Raw genomic sequence first — 18459 nt, 5'->3', positions numbered from 1 at the left:
TTTTCAAAGATTACCCGGGCCTGTCGGCCAAGGCTATAGACTCGTTGAATACATCAGTGTAGCGCGCGTGCGGCCCAGAACATCTAAGGGCATCACAGACCTGTTATTGCCTCAAACTTCCGTGGTGTCTATCATCTTCGCCCTGCTCTCACCATAAGTATCACATTATCTCTTCCTTTCCCTCTTTCTCTCTTTTTAAATGCGATGACAATATATCAATACGATTGATGGAGGATGAAAAAAAAAATTTATTAAATTAATAAAAATAAGTATTGTAAGGTTTTTAAAAAATCTAATAATAAAAAAAATTAAGTAAAATATTTAAAATTTAATTAGAGAAAATAGTTATCGAAAACCACCTAGAGCCAATGTATGTGTATGAGAGAGAAAGAGGACTTTTGACACGTACATTGATGTGGCATCATGTAATAACAAAACCCGTCCATTATGTCTCATTGGACGACGATACGAAGGATTAGTATTATACACAAAATAAAAAGATTGAAGGATATTTGTGTATATTTTGTGCCAATTGTTCAATAAGTGCATACCACTTATGTTATGTTTTTGTACGTAGATAAAGAAAACTAAAAAACTGAAAAATTTAGTAACAAAGGACGAGAAACATTTGATAAATTTATTATTTTTATTTTGTTAAATAATCTTGAGATAGAATTAGCCATAACCTCCCTTTCATAGTGTTCGGAGTTGTCAGTGACAAATCGATAGCTGAGTTTTTTCTAGATTTTTTTTTTAACCTATAGCCCATAAATAATATATATATATATATATATAATCATTTTAGACATGCAATCCTGTTTGTAATTTGTATTGATTATGAAGTGTTTGCTGAAATGATTACTTGTAAATCTCGAATGAAATATTTTTTCTAATTTGTTTTCTCTTTTATAAATCCTAAAAAACTATAAAAGATTTCGAGAAGACTAACTTTTACAAACGGATATACAAGAGTATCGCACGGCGCTTAGATAAAACAACTAAATGCATGATATATAATTATTATAACAAATAATTTTTTATTTTTATTTAATAACATGAAAAATTAGAGCGAACAAGATTACCACGATTTGGACACAATAGGTTATTCAAAGAAAATGGATGCATAATGCTAATATCAGCTTGAAACAACTTAATCGGAGGTACATGACCTTTGTATTACCTTTTCTTTTTGCCGAAGCCCATGAATGTAGTAGTCTAGTTCTGTATGCTTATCTGGATCAAGTGGTCTCCGCCACTTTTGTTGCTCATGCATCCTCCGAGTTCTTCAGTTCTTTATTGACTGAAATCGGTTGTCGAAATCACAGTCTAATCAATCGAACTAAGCCAAAATGGTATAATGATGCATCCCATCCGATTCAGTCCGAGATTTCTCATCCTTCCGAATGTTAGAAGTAAATAGAAAGCATTTGGGTCTTTTGTTGCATCGTTGATCGTGGAGTCGATACGGTTTGGTTCAGTCTTAATGGCGTAAGCTCGTATAAGAAACCCACATTGGGTCACATATGGAGACTAAAGCGGGAAACAAGTCCGGTTGGTACGATTCCGAGACATTGCTTATTCGCTAGAGGCGAGTTTTGGTATTGTCCCAAAGTATGCTTTAGACTTGTCGAGATCCCTGCTTAAGCGGTCAACATCGGGAAAAGTTTCTAACCCGGGAAAGCTTATAGATGTACTTGCCCCTTTAAGCCTTGGGGCTAGCTTTTATACCTGAGTAGTCAATGGAGTACGACCAATGACTGATTCCCAGGAGCTCATACATCATTTAAGAGCTCATTTATGTCAAGGGCCGGTGAACACGCCTCTCTGAGAGCGATGTCAGCAAAGGACAATTATAATAGCGTCGTTTGTTAAGGTTGGAGCTTGTTTGAGATAAGTAGAAGATGATCCCCTTATCAAACATTCGGAAAGGGGAACTAGGCCATGTCGCTTGGGATTAATGCTCTCTTTATTCACGCATATAAGCCTTCCTGAAATCATGATTGGTGAGGGTGACAGGTTGCTTACAAAAAGGGAAAAAGGGAGGGATTGATTTTGCTGCCGGAGGTTAATGCACTATGTAGATAGTTCATGTAGCCCTACCAAAGATCAAGGTGGCGGAGGTCAAAGGATTATGCTACTACTGACAACTATAAGGAAAGGGTGCAAGTTGTTAAATGCTCCTTATCATCTAGGTGATAATCCATGATGAGTCACTAATGCTTTCATCGTTGCTTTTCAATCGATTTTGTTAACTCGTTCTAATTTTGAACGACTCATATTAACTAATAGTTATTGATATATTTTTTAAAAATATTATTCCGTATATAAATTATATTTACATATTTTAAATTAATTATTAATTAAAATATATTATCTGACCAGCTGATGCGACATAGACAAAATAATTAAAATATTTATTAAAAATATATTATCTGTAAATAAAATATGGCATCGGATCCTAAAATGAAGGGGTGGGGTTACCACGTAGACACGGTGCGAAGGATCGTTGGATAACATCGGGGTCGTCCCACACCACCGTCGGATGTATGGGTGGGGCAGTCAGCCGTAGGCGTGGCTATTTTGGCATTCCGCCTCTCTCTCTCTCTCTTCTCTCTCTCTCTCTCTCTCTCTCTCGCCGGCCGCTTCCTTCGCTTCGCTTCCACCGTGATATACCATAGACACCCACCCCCACTCCCCTCTATATCCTCCATCCTCCTCCTCGACCTCCCCTTCGAGCGATTTCTCGCCCGGCAAAATGTCTGGAAAAGGCGCTAAGGGCCTCATCACGGCTAGGACTTCGGTCCCCAACTCGAAAAAGGACAAGGACAAGAAGAAGGCCATCTCCCGCTCTCATCGTGCTGGTCTCCAGGTGTGCTGCCCATCCTTTCCCGTTTCTTGTTTGAATTCCAAAGCAGCCGTTTGTTTGGTTGCTATTGGATTGCCTATGGATCTTGTTCGATGTTTTGCGACTGTCCTAAACACCATCGATAGGAGGAAGTAATCTCGATAATTGGATTCTGGTCTGGTGAAAAAAATTGGGGTGTGATCCCACCGTGATCTCCTCAACGTGTTACGAGGAACATTTCGGAAAATTCTATGCAGATGGGTTTTTTTTATGTGAAAGAGCGATGGTCGTCTGAGAAAGGTGTTCTTGGCTCCTAGATTTGGAACTCGGAGCTGCTTTCGCCTTCTGTATAGAGCGATACGTGGGTCATGCAACATTAATAGGATTTGGAGGGTTATTTTGTGCAAATTAGACGGCATGGATGTCTCTGCTCTGTCATTGTCCTTTATATAATTTAAGACATTGTCGCAAATGCATTCAAATTTGAAAAGAAATAAAGACAAGAGCATACAAGGACTTTGGCACATAACATACGGAACAACGGAACATACATGTGTCCATATGAAATAATGCGATACAACATAAACTTTACATAACAGGTTTCAAGAATACAAATAGTTTACGGACAAGAGAATACCAAAATTCAAATCAATAACATAAAACTCATTTGAAGAAATAATATTAGATGAAATCAATTTCCATAGGGAATGAAACGAGAATATGCGAAATCGACCAAAACTCGATTTCTAACAGAATTTACGAGGTACAGTGAATAAATAATTCAAACTATCAATTATGCTCCAATTCACTCAAGAAATGCATTATTGGAAAGATATTTCAATCTACTTTAAGATAAAACAAGTTTCATACGAATCAAAGTTTCCAACGGAGAGTTACAAATAATTTGGTAACCAAATATCCAAGTACAAAATCTCTATTTTGCAGAATTCCTAGGATTGGTTTCAAGGGCAGGTGTTTGGATTCCAAATATTTCATTCCAGGTATCAAAAGAAAGATCTGAGAGTCTATTTTCCAATAAAGTAAGTTTTGCATAAATCAGAGTTTTCAACAGGGACTTATAAGCAGTTTAGTATCAAAAGGTCAGAAGCTACGGTCCCTGTTTTGCAAAATCCATATGGTCATTCTGTTTTAGCAGGCAGCAGGATCGTGTGACGAATCAAAGCAAAAGCATCAAAACAGATGACAATTTGGTACATCTTGCTGTTGGTTCAGAGTCTCAACTTGTGCTTTCATATAGAAATTTTAGTCGATTTATTTATGAAAAGACAGATGGTGTTTCTGTCGCTTTTTAGTATTATAACTTCCAATATTATACCAAAAAATGCATTGGTCTTTCCAGCAAGATTCCCTCCCTTCCCTGCCTCATTTTACTGAGAAATAGGCATCAATACTGCATTATCGTTATGTCACAAGATCAGGGTTACAATAGTTGCTTTTTTGTCTTTTGGATAATACTGCATGCATGCAGGTGCGAGTTCATGCTGTAGCACTAGTTATTAATCTGCCTGGCACACTGCTCTAGTCCTTGATTGTAATCGACAGAGTAACATGCTAGTATGCACCAGATGTTTTTTTGCTCAAAAGAAAAGTTGGACCAGATGCAAGATTTTGGATGACCTCAGACCTTAACAATAACTCTGCTGTTCTAGTAGAGACCAGAAGTTGCTTCTTTGTTTATTTTTGGATCTGGCTCATACCCTATTTATTGGTCTAGCCAACGTATTTATTTCTTCTTCCACCAAGATTTTCCATGATTTACAAAATCACTCTTCTCATGCAAGCTCTTACTTCAGAATTCCTACAAGCCTGTTTTCTTCTTGATTTAGTTTCCTGCAAAGAAAACCTTCTGATCTGAAAATATTGTACTCCTTTCGATATCAGGCTCAAATATTCAATACCAAAATTGTCTTTATTTATTAATTACTCATTATGATGAAGAATGTAACATAACTCGTATAGGACGAGGCTGCCCACTTGTGCCCCAATCCTCGAAAACAATGACTGTTAAGGCCTTTTAAAGGTGAAAACGATTAATCCATCCCACGCAGGAGCAAATTGAAGTGTGGTAAACATACCTGTGTGTGTACGTTTAGCATTCACCAGACATCCTTCATCCTGTCGTAGTTGCATCCTAATTTCGTGCTGCAAGAAAAGAATGTAAAGGTGTATTTCGAAACCTCTTTGGTTCTACAGAATAAAACTGACGGAATCAGAAACATGTAAGTAACATAAATTTTCTCCGATGAATTGGAAATGACGAACACAAAAGTCTGTGTTTTTGACAAAATGATATTGAATATAATTCATGTATCGTGACATAACAGCTGTTCCACCGCAAAGTTCTTAATTCCAAGTCATAAATTAGCAATGAACCCATAATATTGGCTTCACAGAAAAGTAAGTTATGTGGAATCAGTTTACATTTTATTATTGTTGTACTGATATCTAGAAGAATAATATGGATTGACTTCAAAACTAAATGATTTGTGTAAACAAATATTTATTGTGGCAGTTAGATGCCTGATTTTTTGTTTGACTATGGTGGAATGACCTATTTCTATTAAATGATCCAAACAAGGATGATTGTTATGGACATCGCACTCAGGTCTCGTGTCCCGTATAACCAAGCTTCTGGTAAACTATATATTTGCAGTTTCCAGTTGGACGTGTACACCGTTTGCTGAAGTCTCGAGTTGCAGCACACGGAAGAGTGGGGGCGACAGCTGCTGTTTACCTTGCCGCCATTTTAGAGTATCTAACTGCAGAGGTGTTAGAACTGGCTGGTAATGCTAGCAAGGATCTAAAAGTGAAGCGCATTACTCCGAGGCATTTGCAGCTCGCAATCAGGGGGGATGAAGAGCTGGATACCCTCATCAAGGGAACAATTGCCGGAGGAGGCGTGATACCTCACATCCACAAGTCTCTTATTAACAAATCCTCCAAGGATTAAGCCAAACTGTCAGTTTTTTCCAACTTCTTCAAGCTTCATTTCAGGTACATGCTATAGATTGACAATCATGGCATCATGATAAAGGTTTTGGCAAGTTCATTAGTTATTTTGGTGTAATTATGCTGATGATTATGACTAAACCCTTGCTTATGATTTATAGAGATTTTTCAGTTCTGTTTTTGGATGACTAAAATTTTTGTGGCACCTGTGACCAGCATATCCTAATCACTTTGCCAGAGTCTTTTGGCTAGTTACAATGTACTACTTTTGGAAATCTAGGATGACTGCTTATCTGATCTGATGAGGTAAATAAGCTTGCACATGTAGCTAAATTCTTGGATCAAATATATATTTTCAGTATTATGGGTCCGAACAGCAAGTTATGTATTTGCCGACTGATTTCTCTGTGTGGGCTCATCCATATAAAGCTGCTAGGCTGCACATAATGCTCGTCACTCTACGTTCGGCAAATTCATGCATGCTGTGGTTGAATTACTTGTGAATTAATGAAGCAATATAGTTGCAGCCGGCATCCATACAGTTAGCAACATACTCTTTGTCGGAGCTGTTTGTGGTTAGACAGGATATCGATCGACCACACTAATTCTTTTTCTGATTTTTTCCCCCTCAAAAAGTTAAAAACCATAATCGAGACATAGGCAACAAAAACTATGTGAGATGGTATAATCTCATGGCCGATTAAAACTATTAAAGATTTATCCTAACTCGAAATAAAATTTTATTTTTTTTATAATTTTTTTTTATTTTTTAAGTTTGATGACAATGAGGATGCAAATTATAGTAGTTTATTCAAGGAATGTAAATATTTTAGATACTTAAAAAATAAAAATATAAGTAAAGAGCAAGTAATAACTAGCTTGATATGTGAAGTATAGTCCTTGATGAGGCGAGTGAAGTCAAGAAATATTTGTTTTCTTAACTTTTAAAATAATAAGCGAAATCAAATACTTCAATTCTTTTATTTGTTTAGTCTTACATATGTTTAAAGACTCTTTGAAGAGACTCAATAAAAGATAATGGTTGTTAAATCTTTACCAATGGTAATTGATTCTATTAGGAGTAAATCATTCATTTTATTTTTTAATATAATAGTAATAAAAAATAAAAACAATGCGAACATACTTAGAGGCGACAACTAAGTAGAAAAAAAATCGATCGATAAATTTTATGGATAAAAGACCTAAAAGAAAATTAAAGTCTACAAGATGATGCTCATTAAAGCTCCGATAAGTATCCACTTAGTTTAAGTGACGCAAGACGTTTAAGAGATTGACGCACAATAAGGAAGATATTTTCCTTCATTTGAGAGATCCGTATAAATGAACAAAGATCAACACAATCGACCTACCTCATGTCAAAGTCACTAGAGTTATTGATGAGCTGAAGCAGCATTAGTTGAGCTAAGTTCGACTACTTAACATAGCGACAAAGAACAATTGGGAGCTAAGAGACATGTTAGAATTGGAGCAAATGATTAATGATTCATCAAAAGCTTCGACGAGAACATCAAAGAAATAAGTGGAATGAATATCACAAACAAATATATACATGGAGTGTTTAATATAATATTTGTGTATGTTAATGATTTTTTATTTTATTCATGCTTTCCACAACAGAGAATTTACCGTAGACTTTTAGTCCCATATTTTGGTTAATTTTTATAACCATTTTAGTTCCGTAAATCCAAGCAACCGTTTTACAACTCTATTAACACGTCTACTAAGGTCAAACCACCTAATCAAAGGATGCCAATTCAATGACCACAGTCCTTCATGCGTGTTGCATACTTAGACAGTTGCGTTGGCCGAGAAGTGCTCGATCAAGCGTGTGACATTGGAATGAGATGAACCCCGCCCTTCTTTCATGGCGGCGTTAGCCTTCTCTCCCAATCGCTCGGCCCTCTGCCTCCTTTCTTCGCCTTCCTTCCCTTCATCCATTAGACTCCTCACAGACCTCTCCACATCGTTCCTCGAGACCAATGTTTCACTCCTCTGCATTCCTATGAAATTTGGTTCTTTTACCCCGACAGGCACTCCAACCTTCAACACATCCACGATCATTCTTTCGTTCAGGAATTGGTCGGTGAAGTGTGGCCATGTGATCATGGGTATGCCTGCGGAGATGGCCTCCAAGGTGGAGTTCCAGCCGCAGTGCGTCAAGAATCCTCCGATCGCTGGGTGGGATAGGATCATGAGTTGCGGTGCCCACCCCTTGATTATGAGCGCCCTGGAACCGACCCTCTCTTCAAATCCTCCGGCCAGCCATGGCTCGATCTTCTCTGCAGACTCTTCGCTGTACCTCATCACCCAAATAAACGGGTGATCAGATGCCTCCAGCCCCAATCCAATGTCCATCAGTTGGGAAGGGTCTGTTCGTGTGAGGCTTCCAAAACCCACATAAAGAACCGACCTCGGCTTCATGGTGCCCAGCCAACTCAGGCAGTGATCAACGTCGATTGATGCCTTTCTTCCCCTTATAGCCATGTCAGCGATGCTCCTGCTGCGGAGGAACAATGGCCCCGTGGTCCATACTATTTTCCCCATGGCCTCCTGGTATCCCTCGATGTATGCATGTTCTAAGTCTTGAAAGCTGTTCACCACTATGCCATCCGCTGCGAACTCAGCTTCTCGCACGTCTTTTGCTATGTTTTCGAAGATTGGTCCGGGAAAGAACTCTGACGCTTGAGCCCGAGTCACCTCGATCTTCTCCCTCAAGCCTGGCACCGTGAAAGGCTGGTGCTCGTCGGCTATCCTATCATAGACCTTGTAGCGCCAGATATTGAAGGTGCACAAGAGGGTGAAGCAGGACATACTGAAGAACGTGACGCGCGGAATTCGAAGATTACGAGCGACCTTCAGCGTCCAAGGGTGACAAAAGTCGGAAATGATCACGCTCGGGTACGGCTGCTGCTGACCCTGCAGATACAGTTCAAGCGGCTGTTGAAGAAGATAAGTCGCCCTGTAGAAATTTATGTAGAGCTCTGCCCTTGGCAAGTCATCGATGTTCTCCCATCCCTCCGCTAAGCCTTCTTCTGCGCCGGGGAACGGGAGCTCAACGAACCGGATGGGAAGGCCGGAGTCCCGAGCCCGGTGAATGGTGTCCTTGATGCGTGCTGCGTTGCATGGCGTCGTGATGAAGCTGACGAGCACACCACGGTCAGCGAGGAGCAGCGCCAGATCAGTCATGGGAATCATGTGGCCTTGTGTCATCGGCGGAACCAGAACAAAATGAGGCATCCCTTCACGGTGACCATCCATGATCGATGATTTGGTTCCCCTTCCTTGAGTTGATAAGGTTTTTCCGGATGCTTGCTTGGTGGATTGGAAGGGAGAAGACATCAGGCACTGGCAACTCACCATACGTTTTCTACAGACATCTTTTTGTCGATTCCGTAGACTTTTGCGCATCCCGCAGGTTGGACTTCAACCAGTCTCGTGTCTGTATCTTCGTCCTCTTCCACAGCAACTGCAAAATGAAGCGTCAACCGTCGTCATCATGCTTTGCCGCTCTTACACGTGACAACGAAGTAGCGAGCAGCCGTCGAATCAGTCGTCCATGTTGTGACGGCTACTTCACCGCACATAGCATACGTTCACTTCTGAATCATATTAACATGATTTCTCATTTGAAACACACAGGCTCGGTGGGCGCAGGACTGTGCGGGCGGTCGCGGAGCACGTGCAGTCAGCTGAGCCAAGATCAGCTGTTTACCTGTTAATATATTCTTATTTTCAAACCAATAAGAATATCGTAATTTAGTTTGTATTTTGAGTCAGTTCCTCAGTTATAATATTTTATATAGGCAGCAACAATTTTTTATAAATATTTTATTCTTAAATCAATAATAGTAACCACTTGAAACCCCACAAGTGGTTATAATATTTGTGGTGTATTTTAAGTGTATATGGCCTCAGTTATAATATTTTATGTAGGTTTATAATGTTCTTTGAGAGATGTCAAAAATATTATAATTATATTAAAAAATATATAACATTAAAATTTTTTAAAGAGTATATACCTAGAATCATAAAGCAATATGGAATGTTGTAGTGGAACCTGAAATAATTAAGGAAAATGATGTTTCCGATCATCAGCTGTTATTTTAGATCTCTATATTTATAAAAATAAAATATTTAATCATGTTTCTTTTCACATCGTCTACTTTATTAATAGAAATACAGTAAATATTGTCACATACAAAAAAGTGACATTAAAATAGGATTAAAAATATAATTTTATAGTGGTATTCTCAACGATATTAATTTCATTCTTCTGTAACTTCTGTGAAAGTGTTTTTCTACCTAGTGCCTCATATCATTTTTCAATAAAACCTCATAAGATAAAGAAAAAAGGTTAAGCAATTGAACAGTACTGCATCACTTCATTTGCTAATGAAACCCTCTTTCTATCCTGATTTTTAACCTATAAAATTATCCTTTTAATCTTATTTTAATATTTTTTTTGTATATAACAATATGTGTTATATTTTGTCAGTAAAACCGATGACATGAAGAAATATGAGATTAATTTTTATAATTATAAAATTTTTAATATAGCTTTTGAAAATATAAGGATGGAAATACTAAAGATAACTAATTAAAATAGATAATATATGATTAGTCAAACATAATGATCTAACGCGAACCCCTAAGGGTATACATGTGTATGTATGCAAATATAAAATATGGCCTACTCGGCGCACACGTAATTAAGCACTGGTTGAGAAACATTCGATGAGGTGTGTGATGTTAGAATAAGAAGAACCAGCTTGTTTCATGGCCGCCTCAGCCTTCTCCCCCAACTCCTTGGCCCTCTTTCTCCTTTCCTCGCCATTCCTACCTTCATCCATTAAACTCCTCACACATCTCTCGACGTCATCCCTCCGCACCGGCAATCGACTCTGCTGATCAAATGTTAGGAAGGATGGCCGCTTGACCCCAACAGACACTCCAACCTTCAAGACATCAACCACCATCCTTTCGTTGAGGAATTGGTCCGCAAAGTGAGGCCACGTTACCATGGGTACGCCTGCCGTTACCCCCTCCAACGTCGAGTTCCAGCCGCAGTGCGTCATGAAGCCACCGATCGCCGGGTGGGACAGGATCATGGCCTGCGGCGCCCACCCTTTGACTATGAGCGCCCTGGAACTGACCCTCTCTTGGAATCCTCCCGACAGCCATTCCTCCACCCTCTCTTCAGATTCCTCGCTGGCCTTGATCGCCCAAACAAATGGGTGGTTAGATGCCTCCAGCCCCAACCCAATCTCCATTGCTTGGGAAGGTTCTAACCGCGCTAGGCTACCGAAACATACATACAGGACAGACCTGGGCTTCATAGTGTCCAACCAACTCAAGCATCGGCTGGCGTCAATCGATGCCTTGTCCCCCCTTAGAGCCAGATCAGTCATGCTCCTGTTGTTGAGGGACAGCGGCCCTACCGTCCATACTTTCTTTCCCATGGCCTTTTGGTAGCCCTCGATGTATGATTTCTCTAAACCTTCAAAGCTGTTCACCACGATGCCGTCTGCTGTGACCTCGGCATCTTCCACATCATTTGACATCTCCCCGAAGAAAGGTCTGGGAAAGAATCCTGGTGCTTGAGACTTTGTGACCTCAATCTTCTCCGTCAAGCCGGGCACCACAAAAGGTTCGTCGTCGTCTGCAATCCTATCATAGACTTTGTCGTGCGAGATGTTGAAATGGCATAGGAGGGTGAAGCAGCAAACACTGAAGAAGGTGAGACGCGGAACTCGAAGACGACGAGCAATCTTCCGCGTCCAAGGGTGGCAGAAATCAGAAATGATGACACTCGGGTAGGGCTGTTGCGGTTCACTGAGATACTGTTCAAGCGGCTGCTGAAGAAGACGGGTCGCTTCAAAGAAGTTCAGCAACAGTTCTGGTGCAGGCAAGACATCAATGTTCTCGCATCCCTCGGGTAAGCCTGCTTCTTGGCAGGGGAAGTGGAGCTCGACGAATCGGATTGGAAGGCGGGAGTCCTGAGCTCGTCGAACCGTGTCCTTGATGCGTGACGCGTTGAAGGGTGTCGTGATAAAGCTCACCAGCACACCACGTTCAGCAAGGAGCAGCGCCAGATCGACCATGGGGATCGTGTGGCCTTGTGCCATCAGTGGAACCAAAACAAAGTGAGGCTGCCGTTCCCGGTGGCCATCCATGGCCATTTGCTTGCTCGCCCTGGATTGATAACTAATGGAACTGTATGTAACAGCTGCTTTCGTGGCTTGCGATGGAGAAGATGATGCTGCCGCTCGCTCGCTCGCAGCTGGCTACCCTCTCCGTATGCTCCTGCCTTACGCCCCTACGTCAAGTTTTATGCTCGAACTTGTGGTGTTCGACATCTCCGAGGCATCCTCCTGCACTGATCTAATTATCAACAAGCTGACCGCATAGTGACCAGTGGTTGCTTATCCTCTGCCTTCCACACGTAGCCGACTAATGATCTGAAAAACCAAAAAGAAAAGGAAAAGAAAGAAAACAGAGTTCGTCATGCATCAAGCTTTAGCCATCTTGATTGATTCTTCGTTGCAAAACACGGACAATGTTGCATAACTCAGATACATTATCACGACTCGTTGAGACAACAACTCGAACTCATCAGATGACATCCCTCTGATATGTAAGCCTGGGAAAAAGAATGCGATAAGAAAAGTTAGTAGAACGAGAGAAAACAAAATGGTACAATATACCTTAGGCAAACCAATCAAAATAACTTCATCACTTGTGCTAATATTAATTGTCTACATAACACCTTCAAGCATACTCCCATATCACATAGAACACAGCCGTCGTCTAATTAATTTTTGGTTCGAAAAAATCAGATGCAGATGGGAATTCGTACAACATATTCAATATCTAACCATATATGGCTCCGATCATGCCACATGAACCTTTTCTCTGTCAACATGAGATATCTTATTTCACCACGAATACAAGATATACACCACGGTATATCTTACTCTACTAGCCTTTTCCCAAAATCGATAGTTCCGATATATAAATAGAAATGTACTTGCAAATTAGCGGCTTTCCCGAGGCTCATGGATTGTTGATGTCGTGTTGTTGATCTAAAAGAAAACCACTTAGGCTGCACTGATTCTGAGCTGACACGAACTCTGCTCTTGCATTTACTGTTGAGTGCATCGAGTGGCAGACATCCCCCTTGTGTGTTGCTTGATGAGGCGAGGTGATGATCTTCCCCACTATTTCACTCGCCATCTTTTCACCCTCTCCGCCACTTGGGCTTCCACAGGTACTTGACGGTGGGGGACTCGAGTTGTGGCCTCTGCACACCTGTTCTTTAGCTCCTACTCAGGGAATCAGGATGGGGAGTTGCTCCGGTTGGTGGATTTTAACGTTAGCAATTCTTCGCCGATCAGATGGGTATAAGACTAAGCTGGAAATTGGTACAAGATGTTCCTGCTTGGAGCTATTTGGTAGATTAGTCACTGCTCTTTGCCTTCTGGTAGAAAACAAGTATAACAGAAGACGCATCAACGAAAAGTTTCGACTTTGCTTTTGGTAGACGAGAAGGGTGGCTATTACTAATCGACCTTATAGACCGTAGGTAATACAAAAGGGAACACTATGCATATTGGTGGTCCTTATTTGTCTTCTTCTATCATCTGTCTCGCCTGCATACAAACCTTTCTGATCTCCGTCTGTTCATGGATCTATCCTTCTTTATTCCATCTTTATCTTCGAGTCCCAACAGTCTTGAAGAATCTGTAACCCATGCGTTCTCGCGGTTCATAATCTAATTTGTTCACGGACGCTGTGCATTATCATATCGAACATGGAATTGGTGTTGCCGAGTGGGCGAATGCTCCTTATATTTTGAACAGAGCAAGCCATCCGTTAGATTCGGTAGCAGCGCGGACGGGAGAAACTCCAACCTGCACTTGTCAGAAAAATATTGAATGTTTCGATATGGAAAACAATTGTAGTACGTGCATCGATGAATAAAACAATATCCTGAATCGAAAGTTTTGTAACATGAAACGACCAGTGCTGAATCATATGGTCTTTTTCGATAAAAAATCCTCTTTTTACCCATTACTGAACGAGGATATCACTTGGGGCAAGCGACGCATCGAAGGTCGCACTCATTTCCACTTTCTACGCTATATATCGTACCTCTCGTGAATCCTGATTCCAAAAGTGTCCCCTGAAAACATCCCATCCCGTCCCATCCCATCGTCGGCCTCCACCTCAAATCAAACAAGTAGTGTACCACCACCCACCACCATCATCCTCCTCCAAATCCAACCGGGAACGATGATTTCCGCCTCTCCGCCGTGTCCCTCTCCGAACCGCAGCAGCGGGTCAACACCGCCGCCGCCGCTGCGTGTTCACGAGGATCACCACCACCACCATCCCACCGCGGGCCACCCAAGATGGCTCGACGACCCCTGCATCCAAGAGCTGGACCACTTCTCCAAGACCCTCACCGGCATCGAAGCCAAGGGCGACCGCCCGGAACTTCTCAGCTCTATTCTCTCCCACTATTCCTCCCGCTGGCTTCCGGAGCTTTCCTGCCGCGCTGCCGGCGATCCTTCGCCCGAGAGTCCCACGGCCGCCTGGCTCAAGAAACGCTTCTTCATCGAGACCCTGGCTTCCATCCTCCCAACCGAGAAGCGCTCTGTCTCCTGCGACGTCTTGCTTACGCTGCTACGCACGGCGAGCATGGTTGGCGCGGCAGCGTCGTGTGTGCGGGAGCTTGAGGCCCGTGCAGCCGCGCAGCTGGACGAGGCATCGCTCGAGGAGCTGATGATACCTGCTTTCAGCCACACTTGTGGTACGCTTCTGGACGTTGGCCTGGTGCTGAGGCTGGTTCGAACGTTCGCTGGGAATAATGATGACGGCGGTGCGGCGGTGAGGAGCGGCGCAGCTCTCGCGAGGGTGGCGAAGCTGGTGGACTTATACCTGGCGGAGGCGGCGCTCGACGCCGGGCTCACCGTGGCCGAGTTTGAGGAGCTCGCAAACTCGTTGCCAGCACACGCGCGAGCCATGGACGATGGCCTCTATCGCGCCGTCGACACATTTATTAAAGTAAGTGGCTCTCCTGCAACTTAACTTTTTCTCCTCCAACCAAATTAGGCGATTCTTTTCTTCCATTTTTTTCTTGATCTCACCAACCTAATGGTAAAAAATGCCCTTCTTCTAAATATGTGTGCTCCTCCTAGATTAGTGGAGCTTCTTGTACCTGTTGATGTCAGTCAAATTAGAATATGTATACACATATATAGTGAAAACCCAACACCAATTAATTGTCAGCAACAGCCGCTTCGTACATTTCTCCGTGTGAATGTACGTATGAGAGAGAGAGAGAGAGAGAGAGGTGGCTCTTATAACTCTTAGCATCTTATCATTCTGGGGGTTCATGTGGAGTCAAGAATCAAGAGTTCGACCCAGAAAAGATAGGGTGGAGTCACTATGTGCTGTTTTAGACTCATTTACTAGTCCGAAACTAATCGTTCCCTGGCATGCATATGGTGTCATCCCTGTCGATAGCTTTCCCTCAGCGCTCACGCATGCAGTGAGCTTTCTGCTCTTTAGCTTTTGGCCACAGCAGCCCACCAGTGCATGTGATGTCTTTCAGCATTGCACAGTGTTCAATTGGCGCTGCTTGCCTGTGCAAATCGCCTGTCTGTTTCAGATATGAGGGGACGTGTTGGACCTGCCAGGTTTTAGAGAGAGAGAGAGAGAGAGAGAGAGAGAGAGAGAGAAAGAGAGGTTCTTGTCTTGTGCCTTCTTGCATGCTATCGTCTGGATGCTCCATGACAACTTTATATCTAGCGAGGGGAGAGGAGGTTGAGCTACTAGGGCAGAGATGTATGTGGACAGAGAGAGGTCCAGAAGAAGAATGTAGTGGTAACAATTAACTTCGCCGGAAAATGACGACGGAGAGGCAGGCATGCAAACAACGTTGGGTTTGCAGCAGCAAGGGGCATCCGAGGCCTTCCTAGTGTCAACCATCCTTTTCTTTACATTCCCAGCCACCAGCCTGTGCTGAACTGGGACAAGCGAAGCCAGCAGGGATTTCATCTTCAAGCTGATCACTTGACTTCAAGCTGGTTTCATGAAGGCCACCGGCCTCCACAAGCTGATCACTTATACTCGGTCCCCGCTTTGTTCCCCTCTCTGTACGTTGTCCTGTCTAAGCTCTCAACTGACTCCTGATATATGCCTAAATAGCACAAAAGGCACTTCAGGAATGGGCCATCGTCATCTATTTACTTTGCATGGAGATTACGTACCATGAAGATGACAAGCTCGGTCGGGCATCGCCTCTGCTTGCTGTCGTTTGCACGCCTCGAAGCGATACCCCTGTGGTCCTTCTGTCTCCATACCTTTTAACTGTGCGACGGCCTCGGGAATCGGTGTCTCCACCTTCCTGCTCGTTGCGATAAGAAATACTATGGTAATGCACGAATGTTGAGGCAAGGCAGGGCAGGGCATCCTCGGGTTGGGATGCATGAACCCTCTTTACGTGATACTACTAGCCGCGAGCATATCGGGGTAGAAGGTCACGGGGGAACAAGGAGCTTGCTTTGAGTTCCCATGGCTTTCCACTGGGTTCCATTAGTCATATTTCCTTTCAGTAGCTTCTAGGTTTCTTAGGAGGAATGGACGGGAGTATAAATGATACAGAACGGAAAGATCATGAAAACATCTTGTGCTTGATTAGTTGCTGTGACCAAAGATCATAATTATGCCTTTACTTCTTTTCACTGACATGCTTCATCGTTACTCTGATTCCGTTGATGTATATAGCTCGCTTATCACATTCGAGATATATATATATATATATATATATATATGCATTGACTTCCCTTTTCTTTTCTAATCGCTGCATCATTTTTCTTCACGACATTTTAATCCCAAATCAAGTCAAGTGTGTAGAAAAGTTTCAATCATAGCGTCATATTTTTTGGGCTAAAAAATATGTGAGGAAACATTTTCGGGTGGTCTGCGACTGCGAGTGAAACACCGGCAACACCTGACCAATGGTCGCTGTATATATCCAGGCCCATCCAAGCACCAGCAAGCAAGAGAGGAAGACGCTGTGCAGGCTCATCGACGCTCGCAAACTATCGGCGGAGGCCTCCCTCCATGCAGCACAGAACGAGCGCCTCCCCGTCCGATCGGCGATTCAAGTCCTCTTCTCCGAGAACACCAAGCTGCATCGGTTGACGGAGCACTGGAGAGGGTCTTTCGATGGACCCAGGAGCCCCAACCCGGAGGCGGCGGCAGCTCGGTGCCCGTCGAAGAGGGAGGTCTTGGCCCACCAGCAGGAGATTCGTGGCCTGACGGATGATGTTGCTAGGCTCCGAGTGCACTGCCAGGGCTTGCAAGCTCAAATAGACAAGCTCGCTTCTTCCGGGAAGAAGAAGAGGGGGTTCTTCCGGTGGAGTTCTTTTTTGTTGTTCAGGACTACCGACGATGATGCGGCGGAAGACTCCGGACGGGGAGCAGGGCGGCCGATGCCCGCGCGCGCCAGCAAGCGGTCGGTGCCGCAGGCCAACAAGTGGCGCAACTCCTTGTCTTGAAAATGGCATCAGGTTTGCGCGCATGCATCGACGTCTCTTGTGATCTCCCGTCCCATGTCTGCTTCATAGTTTGTTCTGGACTCGGCCCCCGTGAACGAGAGAATGCATCCATCGTTGTTTATGTGAATTAACACACTATAGATGTTCTAGTTTTAACGTGTCACTCTTACTCCATATATATATATATATATATATATATATGTATATATATATATAAGAATGATGAGAACAGTTATGGAAAATTTTAATTTAATGTGTTACAATAGTTCAAAAAGTTAGGATAACATCATTTCAATGCTGGTGGAGTTATGATTCATTAAGAAATCAAGAAGTACAGTCTTAATTATTTCGGATAATAGGCATTGTATTGTATCGTATCTTAGAGATAGAATTTTCGTGAAGTTATCTGCATCATAGCATGGAAATTATCAATCCTGACGATAGTTTCCTTAGAAACACCAAGGGTGCCTAATTATGTTTTGTTCAAGCTTTACTCAGACATGTGCCTCTACTATAATAGTTTCAAGATAAATAATCACAATGGAAACATTATTTTGTTATATTTATTGATGATTTTTAAAATTTACTTATGTCTATTTATTAAGAAGAAATTAAAAGTAAAACCAATAAAAAGATTAAAATAATAAGATCTGATAGAAAGCGGAGAGAGATTTTATTTTAATTATGCCTCCAATCATACTTTTTTTTTTCTTTCTAATTGTACTTTAGTCGGAAGCTTATCAAATCAGCTATTAGAGGAGATCGAAACAACCAGAATGTTTCCCAAAGCCCACTCCTGCCACGACAAAAATAAAACTATATAGAACTCTTGAACCCTCGTACCTTTTTCGTTGGATACAAACAATCTTTGTAAGAACCATCCAAACAAAAATTAGATAACCAAACAAACAAATTATTAGTCCGCCTCCAAACAAATCGTAACACAAGCTCGATCAGTGGAACATATCATCCCTAGTCGAGCCTGTTTGATCAACGTTCCAAATCCCACGTTATTCCAAAATGAACTTCTTCCCGATTACGACAAGATTAAAAAAA

The 18459-nt window shown here is 42.3% G+C and overlaps 4 protein-coding genes across 4 annotated transcripts; 2 read left to right on the top strand and 2 right to left on the bottom strand.

Moving 5' to 3' along the window:
* The first annotated feature begins 2623 nt into the window (after positions 1-2623).
* LOC103968813 (histone H2A variant 1) lies at positions 2624-6000 on the top strand. Its single transcript, XM_009382136.3, has 2 exons — positions 2624-2869; positions 5520-6000. The coding sequence occupies exons 1-2, from the start codon at positions 2756-2758 to the stop codon at positions 5814-5816; spliced, it is 411 nt and encodes a 136-aa protein (XP_009380411.2). The 5' UTR covers positions 2624-2755; the 3' UTR covers positions 5817-6000.
* A 1343-nt stretch (positions 6001-7343) lies between these two features.
* Positions 7344-9333, bottom strand: LOC135651153 (UDP-glycosyltransferase 73C5-like). Its single transcript, XM_065171018.1, has one exon. The coding sequence runs from the start codon at positions 9242-9244 to the stop codon at positions 7625-7627; it is 1620 nt and encodes a 539-aa protein (XP_065027090.1). The 5' UTR covers positions 9245-9333; the 3' UTR covers positions 7344-7624.
* A 1080-nt stretch (positions 9334-10413) lies between these two features.
* Positions 10414-12405, bottom strand: LOC103968811 (UDP-glycosyltransferase 73C4-like). Its single transcript, XM_009382133.3, has one exon. It carries the CDS (start codon positions 12013-12015, stop codon positions 10546-10548), a length of 1470 nt encoding a protein of 489 aa, XP_009380408.2. The 5' UTR covers positions 12016-12405; the 3' UTR covers positions 10414-10545.
* Positions 12406-14026: 1621 nt separating this feature from the next.
* Positions 14027-17570, top strand: LOC103969832 (root phototropism protein 3-like). The gene is made up of 2 exons (XM_009383473.3): positions 14027-14902; positions 16882-17570. Exons 1-2 carry the CDS (start codon positions 14129-14131, stop codon positions 17401-17403), a joined length of 1296 nt encoding a protein of 431 aa, XP_009381748.2. The 5' UTR covers positions 14027-14128; the 3' UTR covers positions 17404-17570.
* Positions 17571-18459: the final 889 nt, after the last annotated feature.

The sequence above is a fragment of the Musa acuminata genome, chromosome BXJ3-10, assembly GCF_036884655.1.
Source record: "Musa acuminata AAA Group cultivar baxijiao chromosome BXJ3-10, Cavendish_Baxijiao_AAA, whole genome shotgun sequence".
Lineage (NCBI taxonomy): Eukaryota > Viridiplantae > Streptophyta > Magnoliopsida > Zingiberales > Musaceae > Musa > Musa acuminata.
This window is presented reverse-complemented; position numbering and strand designations above follow the sequence as displayed.